At 40.2% G+C, this 14,456-nt stretch overlaps 1 protein-coding gene across 8 annotated transcripts in view; it reads right to left on the reverse strand.

The window, feature by feature from the left end:
- The window catches only part of FGD4 (FYVE, RhoGEF and PH domain containing 4), a 104,927-nt gene that overhangs the window by 41,429 nt on the left and 49,042 nt on the right, over positions 1-14,456 (reverse strand). For 6 of the 8 annotated variants that reach the window (XM_038153231.1, XM_038153240.1, XM_038153234.1 and 3 more), the window contains exon 2: positions 426-590. In XM_038153231.1, coding sequence (XP_038009159.1) covers positions 426-590 — 165 coding nt within the window. Of the gene's footprint in view, positions 1-425; positions 591-5,364; positions 11,490-11,535; position 14,456 lie in introns of those variants that run through there. The other 2 variants (XM_038153238.1, XM_038153232.1) reach the window with 2 other exon arrangements.

Consider the following 14,456-nt stretch of genomic DNA (forward strand, 5'->3'; position numbering starts at 1 on the left):
AAGAAACAGACAGAAACAGAGGGAAATGAGATCTAATTCTAGTCTGTGTACATTACTGTCAGCTTTTGGTGCACAAGCATGAAGTTCCCATCTTTCCACATACTCCTGCAGGAAGGCTCCTCTCAATGTCTGCTAGAACTCCAAAGACCCTGAATATCTTCCCAGCACCCCACCTTGAAGCCGGACCGTCAAACACTCCAGTTTAAAAATAGTTCCAAACCTCCCAGCTCAAATACAGCAATACTTTTGAAAAATAAGCCAGAAATTACAGAATCACAAGGCATTTACAGAACATTTGTATTTCAGCAGCAAGCTTATGCCCCATGGTTTTCTCTCTTTCAAATACAGTTCTCTCAAGGTGCTCTGCTGCTCTCAGAAGTCTGATAGAACAACTTCCCTAACAAACATATTTTGAGAGCACTTACCTTGTGGCTTTGGACTTGCAGCTGCACGTGGGGACTGTTTGAGTGGCACACTTCCATTTATTCCCTGAGCCGCTTCGTAGCATACATTCTGCTCCACAAGCCTGGCTGTGGCACCCACTGCACAAGCTCTAGACAGTATCAAGGGCTTTGGACAGATGCTGCTGCCTGGAAAATAAATACACACAGAAGTAAGAAACGGGATTGAGTACAGGCTAGAATGACTGCAAGAACATTTTTTAGAGTGCTAACAATTCTCTACAGAGAATATTAAAATATTTAAGAGTGTCTCATCCTAAAAACAGTCTTTGCCTTTCACTGAAATTTGTTTTGTTGTTTAAACCTTGAAGGGTTGGATATGAAGAATATACTTCCACCGTGACTAGCCTGAGCTCTTCCATAGGAACATGACAATATCCAATAGACATTTTTCCCATTTGAATTGTTGCTTGTTCAACAGAACTGGACCAGCTGGTTCAACAGAACCAGCAGTTTTGTTCATCTATTCTATTTCTGTATTCAAAATGTGTACAAAATGCTATCTATTCAGAACACTCATTTAATTACTTGATGGAAGGATCCAAAAGTCAGCTGAACCAATTGTGTCTTTTTTGGTAGGAAAGGGCCCTACTATAAGTATTTAAACAAAAGAGCACATCACAAAGCCAGAAAGAAATTCTTTCTTAGCAGAATGGAAGTTATTCTCATTCATAGGATCAATATGCTGTTATTGATAGGAAATGTGGAAGAAAATATAAAGTAAAATATATTCAAAGAATGGAAACAGTAATAAAAGCACTAATTAGAATGTGATTACAGAAGCCAAAACCATGCACTCTAGTTTTAGGGCTTAAAAGCAATTGGTTCTCTAAACACAATCAAAAACCTGAAAGAATAGTATGAAGGACTTTGAGATGCCACTTAGGTCAATATTCATTTACCTCTGAATCAAAAAAACTGCAGAATATTTTTGTGGGAGGAGCAAGGAAAAGGAGGAAAAGCCCATTTATCATTTATCGTGGTGTTTTCATAATTATTTTCATTTTAAAAAATATTAGAGTTTCTGCACCTCTATTTACTGTTCTTGTTTACCACCCTTTCCATTTTCTTGCCCTTGCTGGGTTTTTCTTTTTTTTGCATGCTTCCGTAAAAATCAAATCCAAAACCCACTCGACCATTTCATAAGGTGATCTTCCTGTATCTTCTGAACAATAACTGGTCTGCAGAGTTTGGACCCTCTGGTGTCATCCAGCTTCCTCTCCCACTGCAAAGTCTGCCCACCCCTAGCTACAGCCAAGCCTGCCCTCAGAACAGGAATGGAAAGGGATGCTACAACTACTGCTCTATGCAGCTCAATGATTCTTCAGCATTTTCTGGATTACAACAATACTTTCAAGTATTTTATCTTTATTTCCTTGAAGCCTATTTTTTCTGTTGAACACTGAGGTAGCCTTGTACTCAGAGGCTGCCTCTACCAACACAGATTCCTGCAGAGGTCCGTGGTGAGATGAACAATCCGTGCTACCAAAGCCCCAGTACTCGGTGACAACACATGCACAACACCCACAGCAGCAACACAGCATCTTCCCCTCTTCTAGTTCATCCACGTAGCAAGGGATCTCCTCAGAACACAAAGGTGACGGTTCCAGAGTCATGAGGATAATCTAACAGGGCCCCCACTCTACAGAAGCAAGGTCTCAGATGCCTGCGATCCCAGGCATTGATCAATCCATCACTGCTTGATTCTGTCTCCTTTGGTATCACTCCCATCCACAAAAAGTTGTGCTGTACTACAGCAGTGAGAGCTCTGTCCCACAGCATTTCTCAAAGCCCAACAAGGTCCTTAAAGTTCCATATCTGTCTCTCCTGGGGATGGGAGTTCTGAAAGCTCTTAGAAAGACCAAGCTGATGGTACAGGGAGTTGGACCAGCAAGTTTTCCTTGTCTACACCTAAGAGCTGACAGACTGGATTTCCCTTTTCCACAGAATCCCATACAAATACTGCTACAAATGTAGCAGTTTGCACTCTAAATGGGCAATTCTAAATTCAGAAACAAATTTAAGACGAGTAACTACTGTGGGATCAGTAGGTTGCACAAATTGGGTAAGCAATTGCACACAATTTATAAATCTATATTCAGATCACTTATAAGTTTGCAATGAGGGTCAAAGTGTGAAGGCTTAGACTTTTCTGAAAACTAATTGGTCTGCAGATTTGTCAGCCAACACACCATGTCAGCCACAGCTCCCAGAGTGCAGCTCAGTAAGGGGCATTGCTGTGTCAACTGCTCAGGCCAAGGCTAAAAATCTCCATCAAAATATTACCTTATTTATTATAAGGATTTCCTAAGAAAATGAGGCTCTGCTGTGGAATAGGAACTTATTTTGCACGCACAGCTTTATCAAGGCATTCACACCTGTTGAAGGTTATCACTCACAATCACATAACGCCCAGCCAAATACAGAGCTGCTGCTGAGAATAGAGCTGCTCTGTGGTCAGCCACGGTCCCCCCCCCCCTTCTTGTCACCTTCTGCTCCAGCTTCTGCTTCTGGCTACTCCTTCCCCTGGGCCAGCACCAGCCCTTGTTGCACTGCACTGTGAGATGAGCAGCAGAAATGGGGCAAATTGAAGCTGGAGTGCATTTTGGATGTGTTTGACCTCACAGCCGCCCCAGCACTGCTGCTTGCACAAGGGAACAGCTGGGAATATGGCTGGAAAGGGACAGGACAGCTCCTCCAGCAGCAGCAGCCCTTCCTTAGACCTGCCTGATAAGATCATTTCAACACAACCCCAGTTCCTCAAGCAGCTGTTCAGACTTCCATTCTACTTGGTTTATACATGCACACACACAGCCTTAATACAAAGTCCAGCAAAACCAGCAACAGCTGAAAACAAATCTTTAACGCAAAAATATTAGGTGGCCTTAAGAATCAATTTTGTTGTCAGCATCACATGGTCCCCACTATATTTGCAAATATTAGTAATATTAGTTGCATTCAGTGGGCAAAAGCCATTTTGTAAAGCTCGTCCATTGTAAGACAGAACAGTAACACAAGCAGCAGAAAAGAGTGCTTCTCTAGAATGGGATTTTTGCAACTGTTTACAGGAAACAAAAGCTACAAGAGGTGTTCTGATTCAAGATGTGATTTGTCTTCACACCAACAACTCAGCACATGGGGCTGTGGGGAAAGAGAGTGACTTCAAATTTGTTACTGTTGTACAAGCCGTTAAACAAATTCTCCTTCCTCTCTGGGAGCCATGTTTGCTCGAGATGGACATGCTGCAGACATTTAACCCATATTTCAAACTAGTGATTCTGTTAATTGTGTCACATCCTCAAGTCTTGTAAAGCTGGAATGGTAAAAGGTCACAGAAATCTAGCCACAGCATATTTATATACAAAACTGAGCAGTCAAATTTTCTGGGCAAAGCGCATCCTTTGACATCCATGGAAATCTGAGCCCTAGTTTCTGGGCGATGAACAATAGCACCTTCCAGGTGATGCAGACAATAAAATTGTGGCAGAAACACAAACTCATGGTGAAAATTCCTGTATCTGGTGCATTGTATTCAAATGTATTGTACATAAATAATACTTTTCGTCATAACAAAGGCCCAAAACATGCAATGTTCAGCCCAAATACTTGCTCCACAATCAGCAGCATGCATTTCAGTAGGGCTGCTCAATTCTCAATTAAATAAGCAGTAACACAATTTGCCTTTTCAAAACACAGTTGTTGCCCTATAAATACAATGCAAAATCCCATTAGATATGCAAAAATGCAGACATGCTGCAAAATCCTGCTCTTTTTACTGGGCTGAAGTAGAACCCCATCATGATTATTTCTGACCTGATTAAAGAAACATGTACTTGTACACTTCTGCTACTGCTATGAATTATAAAAAATTATAAGAATTATATAATTATAATAAAAATTATAATAAATTTTACCTGAAGTCAGAAATGCCATGCACAACAAAATGCTACCAGCCACTTGCTGTGTTAACTGGTACATGATTAATACCCCACCTCCCTTATAATCAGGAGTAATTAAATACACTGAAGAGGAGAGAAAGGTTGGGAAAGATTTAAGAAGTAAGAGAGAAAGAGGTAATAGTAATTAATAGAAAAGAGAAATAAACAGTGCAAATTTGATAAGCACTTAATTACTTTGCTTATCATCTGCAAGGAAATGAGAAGCTAGAATGCACGCAAACATGCTTCCATCTGCAAGTATGTTTGAAGCTAGTTGATGCATTATATTTTTTTTTTTCAGAGCATTTTAATTAGAAATAACTTAGATCCATGAACATTTAGACAAACAATCAGCCAGCTTGAAGTGCCAGTAAGATTAAAAAATGGTTTATTTATATTCACAAAGATTACACTAATGTCTTAGTATTTGATGGGTCCTCCATCAGCAGTTCCATAAGCCAATCTCAACACCATTAACTCTTCTGTTGTATTTATTTTCATTCCCACTTACAAGCACATAGTGCTGCAGCACTGTCTAATTTTTACTGCCACTGTGGTCCCACTCTTGTTCATGCATTCTGAATGAAAGAAATGCAGTGTTTCTGGATGTAAACAAAATCTATGGGGGAAGTATTAGTCTCTTATGACAAGAGGCAAAACTAAAGGATCAAAATTACTTCTCTTAAATTATATGGTTATACATGCCCCATGTGTTAAGTCCCAAGAGCACCTACCCCAGTGGCTGTGGTCTTGCTGTTCCACTGCTGGATCTTTTCATGTAACACCAATGCAAAGCCCCACACTTCCTGCCAGCCCTGGATGGAAGCGGGTGTTTAGCAAATAGACCCTGCCAAGGCACTGGCTCGGGCACAGCAACCAAACCAGACATTCTCCTGACCAGCTCAGAGGGGTGCTAAGTGACACTGACACTACCAGAGACTACTCCAACCCATCCACCTACTCACCAAACACTACAGGAGCTGGCAAGGGCAGAGCAAGAGTGAGCAGCAGCTTCCTGATCACGAACAAGAAGGCAGAAAGCGGCTTCTCGGTTACAGCACCACATGTTGAGGCTGAGCCAGACATCCAGTACATGAGGTCATAGATTTTTCACACAGTTGTGTCCAAACCTGCCCTCAAACCCAAATCTCAAGTAACCTGGTACTTTCCCCTTCACAGATCTATCCTTTCTGTGAGGGAAGCTGACATGCTTCTGAGAGACTTATACTGCTGAAGCATACCCAATGTCAATAATAACTGGACTAAACTCAAATTATCTGAGAATTAGGAGTGTGAAGGAGGAGAGTAGGAAGTCTGCAAGTCAACAATCCTCTCATGAAAACAAAACAAAAAAAAATCTTCCTTCCTCCAATTCCTATTCAAATCTATCATTCCGAGTTAATTACACTGTTGTGCTTTGATACATCCTCACCTCTCCCACTGCAGTGGAGATAGAATTGTGAATGTTTTCAGCAGCAGAATAGTGCAGAAACTCCACACTGATATTCTGTTCTGTGCAGATGAGCTATTAGGGTTAAACATCAGGCCAGGCTTTACTGTGGTGAGCTGCTGCTGAAATACTGTAAATAGCTGAAAACCAAACACTGCAAAAAGTGAAAAAAATAGCTTTTGCTGAAGTCAGGAGGGCTGTGTCACAAAATAAATTAGTTTTCTTCCTGGAAGAAGGTGCTGGCCAAAAAAAAATAGCAAATAATAGACAGTTTAAAATTATCTTTCAGAAATGGAATCTTGGCAAAGTATAGGGGACAGATCAGGTTCTTTCAGAGGATTAGTTCAGATACCTATGCTGACAAATGCAAAAACATAGAGTTTTTTTCTTGCAGCGCTATTCCCCAGACACAGGCAAAAATATTCTAAGTTCAACAGAAGAAGGTAGACCATTTCTGGGAGTAAAAAAGATGTAAACCATATATTTCTCACTGCATACAAATATTAATAGTACTACCAAACCAGTATTACCTGCCTTTCATAGCATTTTCTGCATGGAGTAAATAAATCTTCAAGTGAATATGGTAGATATAAATTGTAGATTGCAAAAAGTATATAAATACTGCTCTTTTAGTTTAATGCACTTTGTGAATGCACTCATAACATGTGATAGTGAAGTTAAACGGGAAACCTTATTGAATTTCAAACTGTCAGACCAAATACTTGCTATATGATACTTGCCAAGAACCAGAAAATATTTAACTTCTTGGTAGATATGGTACCTTACTAAGTAACAGAGAGCAAAGGTTTCCAGATTGTGGTATGCACAACAGTGTGTGAACCACTGGCAACAAATACACAGAGCAGCAGTACAGAAGGAAAAGCGAAAGAAACTTCAGCAAGTTTTACTGTGCACAACACCCAAATTATTTTAAAAGAAGAATTGACTTCTGAAATAGTTTCATTTTTAATAAACTGAGGCGGGTTATACAGAGCGTCAGTGACAGAACCCAATACCAAATGTTCCCATATCTGCTTGGTCTAAGATGAGACATTACTCAATTGGTTTGATTTGCAGGTATTTAGGAGACTTGCACATTCCATGCTGCTTTTCCCATGTTTTGCCAAGAATTACAGTTGTTTTGGTTGGAAGAAATCATGCATCTTTCTGATGGTAACTTTCATTTCTAAACTGAAATAGAGCTTTCAGTAATTTCTACCAAAAGGATGGAGTTGCCATGGATGCCACCACTTTTAAGTAGGATACGTATTTAAGGTAACAAATTCAAGATAATAAAGTCCAAGCTTTAAGAGGAAACACCAAAATATTAACTAAATAAGATTTATCAGTAATCCCCTGATCTCAGTCTCAGCATACAGTGAATCACAGAAAACAAGGAACTGAATGGTGAATTCCACAGTCACTACAAATGTCCTGCCAATGCTGGCTTTAGGAGGCAGACTCAGTGTGCTTCACTCTGTTGTCCTGTCTGGCTGCAATCTTTGTTCTTTTGGCTCTGATAATCATTTCATTGCAGGCAAACCTGAGCATCTGCTGTGAGTCTTATTAAAATGAGTCAACAATTAATGGGATTATCTTTCAATATTTGTTTCAATTTCAGATTAGCACAATAATCTAACATGCTGTTAGATTATTAACATAATGCTGTATATTATTAACACTGCTGATGCTGTTCCAAGAAAACAAAAAGCACTGTACAGAACTTCAAATGATTGTAGTTTGAAAGTAGAAGCTTATATGACTGAGGTCCTCTGCCAAACCACACCATTTCTTCACTGAGGTTTTTATTACTCACCTACACTTGTACACACTGTGACCATGGTTTTGCTGATGGTGGTGCTGATGGTGGAATAGTTCATCAGCTATTTAATGAATAATGGGGGTTTCTTAAATACATAGAGAAAAGAAATGTCCAAGCCACATCTCCAGAAACACATGACTGAAGGGAGCGCTCTGAGTGCAAGGAGTTCTGTTCAGAGAATAAATTACTCCTCTTCCACATACTTAGTTTCTGTATTACAATATGTTCCCTCAAAGCCTTGTTTTCACTTGAGCCTTTGAACATGTGTTATCAAGCACAAAGTCTAGAGAGAAAATATGCAATACTGTTCTTTTACTTGTAGAGGCTTTTCATGGTTTATGCTTCATGAATTAATGTCAAAATCTTTCAGAAGATTTGGACAATATTTTTTCTTTGCTTTTATTACAAGACTTAGATGTGAATACAGCTCCTGACCCTACAGCCATGTACCATGAACTGCATGTAGCTAAGAACCACAGGATCCAAAGCCACAAAACAAGAAACAGCAAGAAAGAAAATGGGTACAATGAGAAGCATCAGTTCCATCACTCCAGGAATAGGCAGGGCAAATTGACCCTGTAGCCCAAGTCAGTTGCCCTGCTGTTACTGTCTCATTTCTGCACCAGGAAACTTGAGGAAATTACTCCCTCCTTGCCAGCACTGCCTTTTGCTAGTGTCACAACTCATGATAGCAACTTTCAGCTCAAGAGCTGCTTCTCACATGATTGCATTTCACAAAGTTGCAGCAGTGTGCTGACTACATCTGTCAACCTCTTCCCTCATTGTGGTAATGGGAGCACTGGTGAGTTCTGTATCTGGGGAGCACTTCCTCCCCTCCCTATCCCATGCTCTCTTTACAGCTTCCTTCATGTTTGATGAAGGAAGGGCTTGAGCAAGTTTTGTGTGGCTTTCTGGAGTTCCTACTGCATTAATAGTCATTTTGATTATGAACCCTACCACAAGAAAAGATTGACAGGATATGCCTCCTCCGTGTTTTCCCAGAATTATTTTTTCATTTTAGTTTTCTCCACAGAGCTGCATGAGATAAGCAACTATTATTTTATGCAACAATGAAAATTTTCACTAAGTTTTAAATGGTCACCAGCACATTCTACACAGATGGCAATCGTCGTTTACTAAGTGCCCAAGCTCCTATTTACTAAACAAGACACCCCATTTGTAAAAACAAATGATCATAGAAGAATCACTTGTCTGGGCAAGGGTTCTTACACTGAGCCTGGTGGTTTTTTCACTTTATTCGTCAAGTTTTAGGATGATTTATTTTCTTCTTTCTTTTATTATATATCAGATAAACAGTATGACACCACGTTGGGCAACCCAATTTAACTTCATATTAAGGACAGCACCTGAAATACTGGGGTCAGCTGAAGGGAAAATGCATCTGACTATCTCATACAAATCACTGGAATAATTCAAGAGGATTCATTAGCATATAGTTACCAGGCAAGTGCAGGGATTACTCAGACAGTGACAGAAAGACTTCCCCTTCTATAATTCATAAGCCATTATAAAATAACAGTGTGCTTAGAGAAATTTGAGCTAACTACAAATTTCATAATTTTGCACAGTATTCATTGCTTCTGAACTTCTCTAACAAATCACTGACGCTTCAATCTTGTTCTCTGCCCAGTTATCTGAGAGGTTATTTCATCTCAACTCAGAGCTATTTTGGAAACTATCCATATGCTTTGAGACATGAAATCAGCTATTTCTGTAGATAAAAGGACTAAAAGAAAGCATTTTTAGAAACAGGACGCTAAACAACCCAAAGCAAAAAGCCCCCACAGACACAAAGTGGAAAAAAAGAAAGTATCTAATTACAGAAGATTGAAACTGTAACTGATGTATTACTGCAGATCTGGGCAGAAGTTGTAAAATACAGGCACATTCAAGTAATTTAAAGAAATAAATACGTAATATAGTGCATCCAAAATGCAGAACAGCCAAAGATCCAGAAATAATTCAATTACTCATTACAAGTCAATAAAATTATCACTGATAGATGGAAACTGTTTCCCTGATCCAGCTGCTGAGGCAGTCCATGAGTCCTGCCAGCATCTGACAACCCAGAGCTCATCCAGCAGCCAGCTGTCACGGACACAAGTTGTTCCACCCACTCCCCTCCCTCCTCCTGGCTGCCCGCTCCCACCACTTTGTGTGCACCAGTGTTGGCACCCATCTAGCCTCAGGATGTGGTCTGGGAAAGTTAAGCCATCAGAAATGTGACCCTGCCCAAAAAATAAAGCAGCCAGTTCCATGCATTCATTCACCTTAGGTGCACTGGAGCTTGGGCAAAGATGCAAATTTATTGATAGGGAAAGGAATTAAAGATTGTCTTTCCAGAAGCAAGTAGCCACTAGGTAATACTGATTTTATTGAATCATATCTCAGTGTGGTTGGAGAAAACAGTAGGGACAGAAAGGGAAAAAATAATAAAAACAAACATTATCTAAAAATGGATGGCTTGAAATATGCTCTAATTATAGAACAGGCAGCAGGGCATTAACTGCACAATAGCATCACAAAAGGCTACCAGGCACTGCTTCCTGTTACATGAAAGGTTACAAGTAAATGTAAACTCGTGAACTTTATGATAAAGAGGAAGGTGGGGATGCAGAGAAACCCTGCGGTCCCTTTGGAGCGGCCCCAGCAGTGCAGCTGCACGGTGCCACGGCTGCTCCATGGCCACTGCCTTCCTCCCCAAGCCTGGCTCTCCCAGGCTCCCCAGGAGCTTCAGCCTCCCTGCCAAGTCATTAAAAACCATCAGCTTCCAAACAAGCAGCTCCCAGGGAATGCTCACTGCACCAAACCAGAAATATAAAGAACCCAAAGCTGGACACTTCACAAGAATCCAAGTGCTTCCTGCTTTTGACCTGGTTGAGGAAAAAAAAGTGAAGAATAGCCACAAAAAGCCTCGTTTAAGCGCATTTAGAGCCTTCCTGTGTAATCATTCAGGAAGGACCTTCCTTGTCCAATCTCTTTAAAGCCTACCACAATGATGCTAGCTTTTACATCGCCTCCTTTCCGTAACGAACAAGAAACCAATCACCATTTCACATTAACCCACTGGCTTACGATCATCCTTATGTAAGGAAAGCCAAATACAAGTTGTCTGGAATCCAAATGGGGAAAAAAATCACTTCGCCCTTAATTGCCAGAAATGACCTCTCTTTGTACTGTCCACAGAATTCACTCCAGGTTAACAGACCTGCACGTGAATGCATTTGCCTCTTGAACATTTTACAGATTGAAACAGCTTTACACTTCATGCTCTAAACAGGCAGAGAGATTAAAATTCAAAAGTATTCTATTGTTTATTTCTCTCTTCTCTCTTTTCTAGACCTCCATTTAAAATCTCACATGTTAAAAAAATATGAAAACCAGCAACTGTATGATGAATTTTGAATGTCATTTCTTAAAACTTACAAAAAGCTGGAGAATTCAAATATCTCGTTTCTATGCAAACTTGAAAATTTATCATACTGTTCTAAAAAGCTTAATATTCCTATGAATATTTATCTTTGACTGTGAAAATGGATAGAAAATGCTATTTAAAAAAAATGTAATGTAAAAAATACATTAAACCCAACTAGACTCCAAGAAGAGAAATAATTTTCGATATGGCTGAAGTTTTGTCCAAAACACCTCAAGGATGTGCAACCTTTCACTTTGCAAACGTTCCAAAACGCAAATGTTCAAAGGCCCCAGGAGGGACCAAAAAAAAGGCTGTTCTCACCCAAACTGCAGCTAGCCCAGAGCGAGACAGCCCCCACCAAGATGAGAGGCTCCATCCTTTCCATACCTCCATATCCCTGTAATTCCAACTGCTCCCTTCTTACCCACCCTAGGGCTCGCTGGGTTTCTCTCCAGGTCAGTGTAAGCCCGCACAGCTCCTGGGCGAGTGGACACGGCTTTTACCACCAGAGTTTTTACTGAGGGAGTGAGCTGACCTGGCTTGTGGGTGAGCCCAAGAGCCCCAGGAAGGGACCTGGCAGCCTCCTGGCAGCAAGTGCCCACTGGATCACTTGAGCTGCTCGCAAAACTGCAGCCCAACAGAATGTTGCTGACTCCTATGTAATATTTAGTGCTCTCGTTAGAGCCTCAGCTCTTGGCATCAGTAGAAAGAGTCACTAAAAAAGTGGAAGGCTTGCATCATGGGGGAAAAAAGTTTTCCAAAACAGAGAGCAAATAAGCTCTATGAAATTACTCATAAAAATAACAAAATAACATTTGTTTAAGGTTAAGCACTTAATTTCTTTTCTAATACAAGTTTGGCAATACTCCAATCCCTCTCCACCTCACATGACCTAAACCAGCTGTTGCCTCCCCTTCTTTTTGTTTCCTTTTTTGTAGTGATGGGCCATAACTGCAGGGGTTTTTTCACAGGCAAGAAAGAATAAACATAATGCATTAAATATCTTATGGCAATGTAAAAGAAAGACTGCTTTTCCTGACCACCTGTCCTTCTCAAGGTCAAGCATTGCCTGCCAAATGGTAAGAAATACACGGGCACTAAATTTCCAAACTCTTAACACTAAAGAAACTTACTCCTTTGTTTTAGAATGATTATAAACCCAGGGCAGAAGGGGAGAGATAGAGGAGGATTACATAAATATTTTGAATTTTTAGTAAAGACTCAACAAATACACTGAGTTTACAAGCACTGATGTAAACCAACAGACATTTTCTGTTTAAACAGCACATATCACGTAAGAGACTAACATAAGACTCAGTGCTGCAGGCACAAAGAAAAGTATAATGGTGGGACTAATAAAAACACTGGAGTCCCTGTTGACCTCTGAGCCATGGTATCAATGACCCTTTGAAAAGGCACTGCTTAAAATCAGTTTTTTCCCTTATAGTGAATGCTACTACTAAAAGAATATGCATCTATAAAGTTCGAGTCTTCAAAAACATCAATGCTCCAGAAAAGGTGCATTCTACATACTTGTTGTGGCCTTTAGTGCTTGGGAAAACTGCTTTGCTCAGGTACCTGCAGACACTCAACTGCCCAAACTGCCCATGGTGATAACAATGAATGAGCTGCTATGTGAATTTATACTTCCTGCAGGTACTGTCCCTCCTTTTGCCCTCTCACCCAGTCCCAGCAGTCAGCACTGGAAGGATTTCTTTGTGTTTCAGACTGGAGGCAGCCAACGCTTCAGCAAGAGACTTACTGCTTCTCTGACACTGTTTAGGGGATATCTGTCCACTTGATTTAAAACTCACACAGACTGGAATTATTTACTGTCACCCTTTCTCTGTGCACTGTCTATATCCACAGGTCTCCTACACCTGATAGTATAACTTATGTCACTTTAAAGCTTGTAAAAATTTATTTGTACATCACATAGTTAATCTCAAAAAAACTCGAAATATCACAGCTTCACCACTCTATTTGACCTTCACACTGCCACTGTTACATGTAGGCCTTTGCAAACTGAAAGCAAGCCAAAGGGAAAGAGGAAATAATAGTTATAACACCACATTGTCCTTCCTGAACGAGCCGTAAGGGTTCCCGTCACATTTACAGGAAAAGGATACACATTAGAAAACAGCTCTTAAGAGACAGATCAGAGAAAGATCAAGAAAGAACGTTTCCTACATCCACATGTAAATTCTTCTCAGGATACAAGAGAATGGTATTTAAGGAGTGGGAGGAAAGGTGAGATTCCCATCCTTTTCGTTGATTATTAAATGCTAGAGGGGAAAGGGCAGTTTCAAACTTCCTCATGAAACAGATAAGGAGCCAATACGATTTTTTGAAACAAGTGTTCTTTGTACCCCCCTAAAAAAGCAGATGCCCACAAGTACTGAAATCAGGAGAAGTAGGTAGAACTATTTTCATACATCTACTCCAAGCTTCTCTAGCAAATCTCCAACTCACTCTGCTGGTAGCTTCCTTCCCTCTCTTTAGCCTCAGAGGGCTTTCCAGAGAGGGAGACTGGCATGCTGAACCCAAACCTTCCACAGATCAGCTTCACTCATCTCTCTGTGAAAAACCTAATTCAGAATATTTGCTGTTTTATATTAAGTGTTAGGGTTGGGTATGCCTTTTGACTGAACTTACCTCAAGCTGAATTTTTCTCAGAACTGAAAAATGCACTCAAAAGTAAAGCAGTATTTTAAATAGTATTCTTTAAAACTCATTTACTGGCATACAATGGGAAAAAATCCAAACCTTTCACTGGATGGTGCAATAAAAGGTGGGTTTTTTTAAATTCTGGAAGCAAATTCTTTACATTAAGTGTAGCATAAGCATCACTTAAATGGATTATTGCAACATTATAGGTGAAAAGCTGGGTATAAGTCGCAACTGTACACCTACTTCCTAAAACAAGGATATAAATATGATGCAGGATATAAATCTTAAAGGTAATGCTTTCTTACAGATATCTCCTACAGAAACCTTACAGCTATGAACTAAGCTCAGTGAATCTGGCAAATGAGCCAGGAACTGAAACCATTGACAAACATCAAAAAATGGACTTGCTTTTAAGAAAGTCCCAAGCTGGTGAAAGCAGCAAAACAAGCCCACAGCAGTGGGATTATTGGTGTGGCAGATGTATCAGGCAGTCAGTTCAGGAGACTTCAAGCTCATTTACTGAGAATTGGAGGAAAAAGCCATCCAAAGCCATCCAGAGCATTCCAGCTGTATTGCATCACAAGGCAGCTGATGTTCACGGTTTATTTGCCTCAGACTAGAAAGTTTAACTCTTGGTGTCTCTGGACACAATCACACGCCAAGCCTTGAAGAGATTAAA

Source organism: Motacilla alba, chromosome 1A, assembly GCF_015832195.1.
Source record: "Motacilla alba alba isolate MOTALB_02 chromosome 1A, Motacilla_alba_V1.0_pri, whole genome shotgun sequence".
NCBI lineage: Eukaryota > Metazoa > Chordata > Aves > Passeriformes > Motacillidae > Motacilla > Motacilla alba.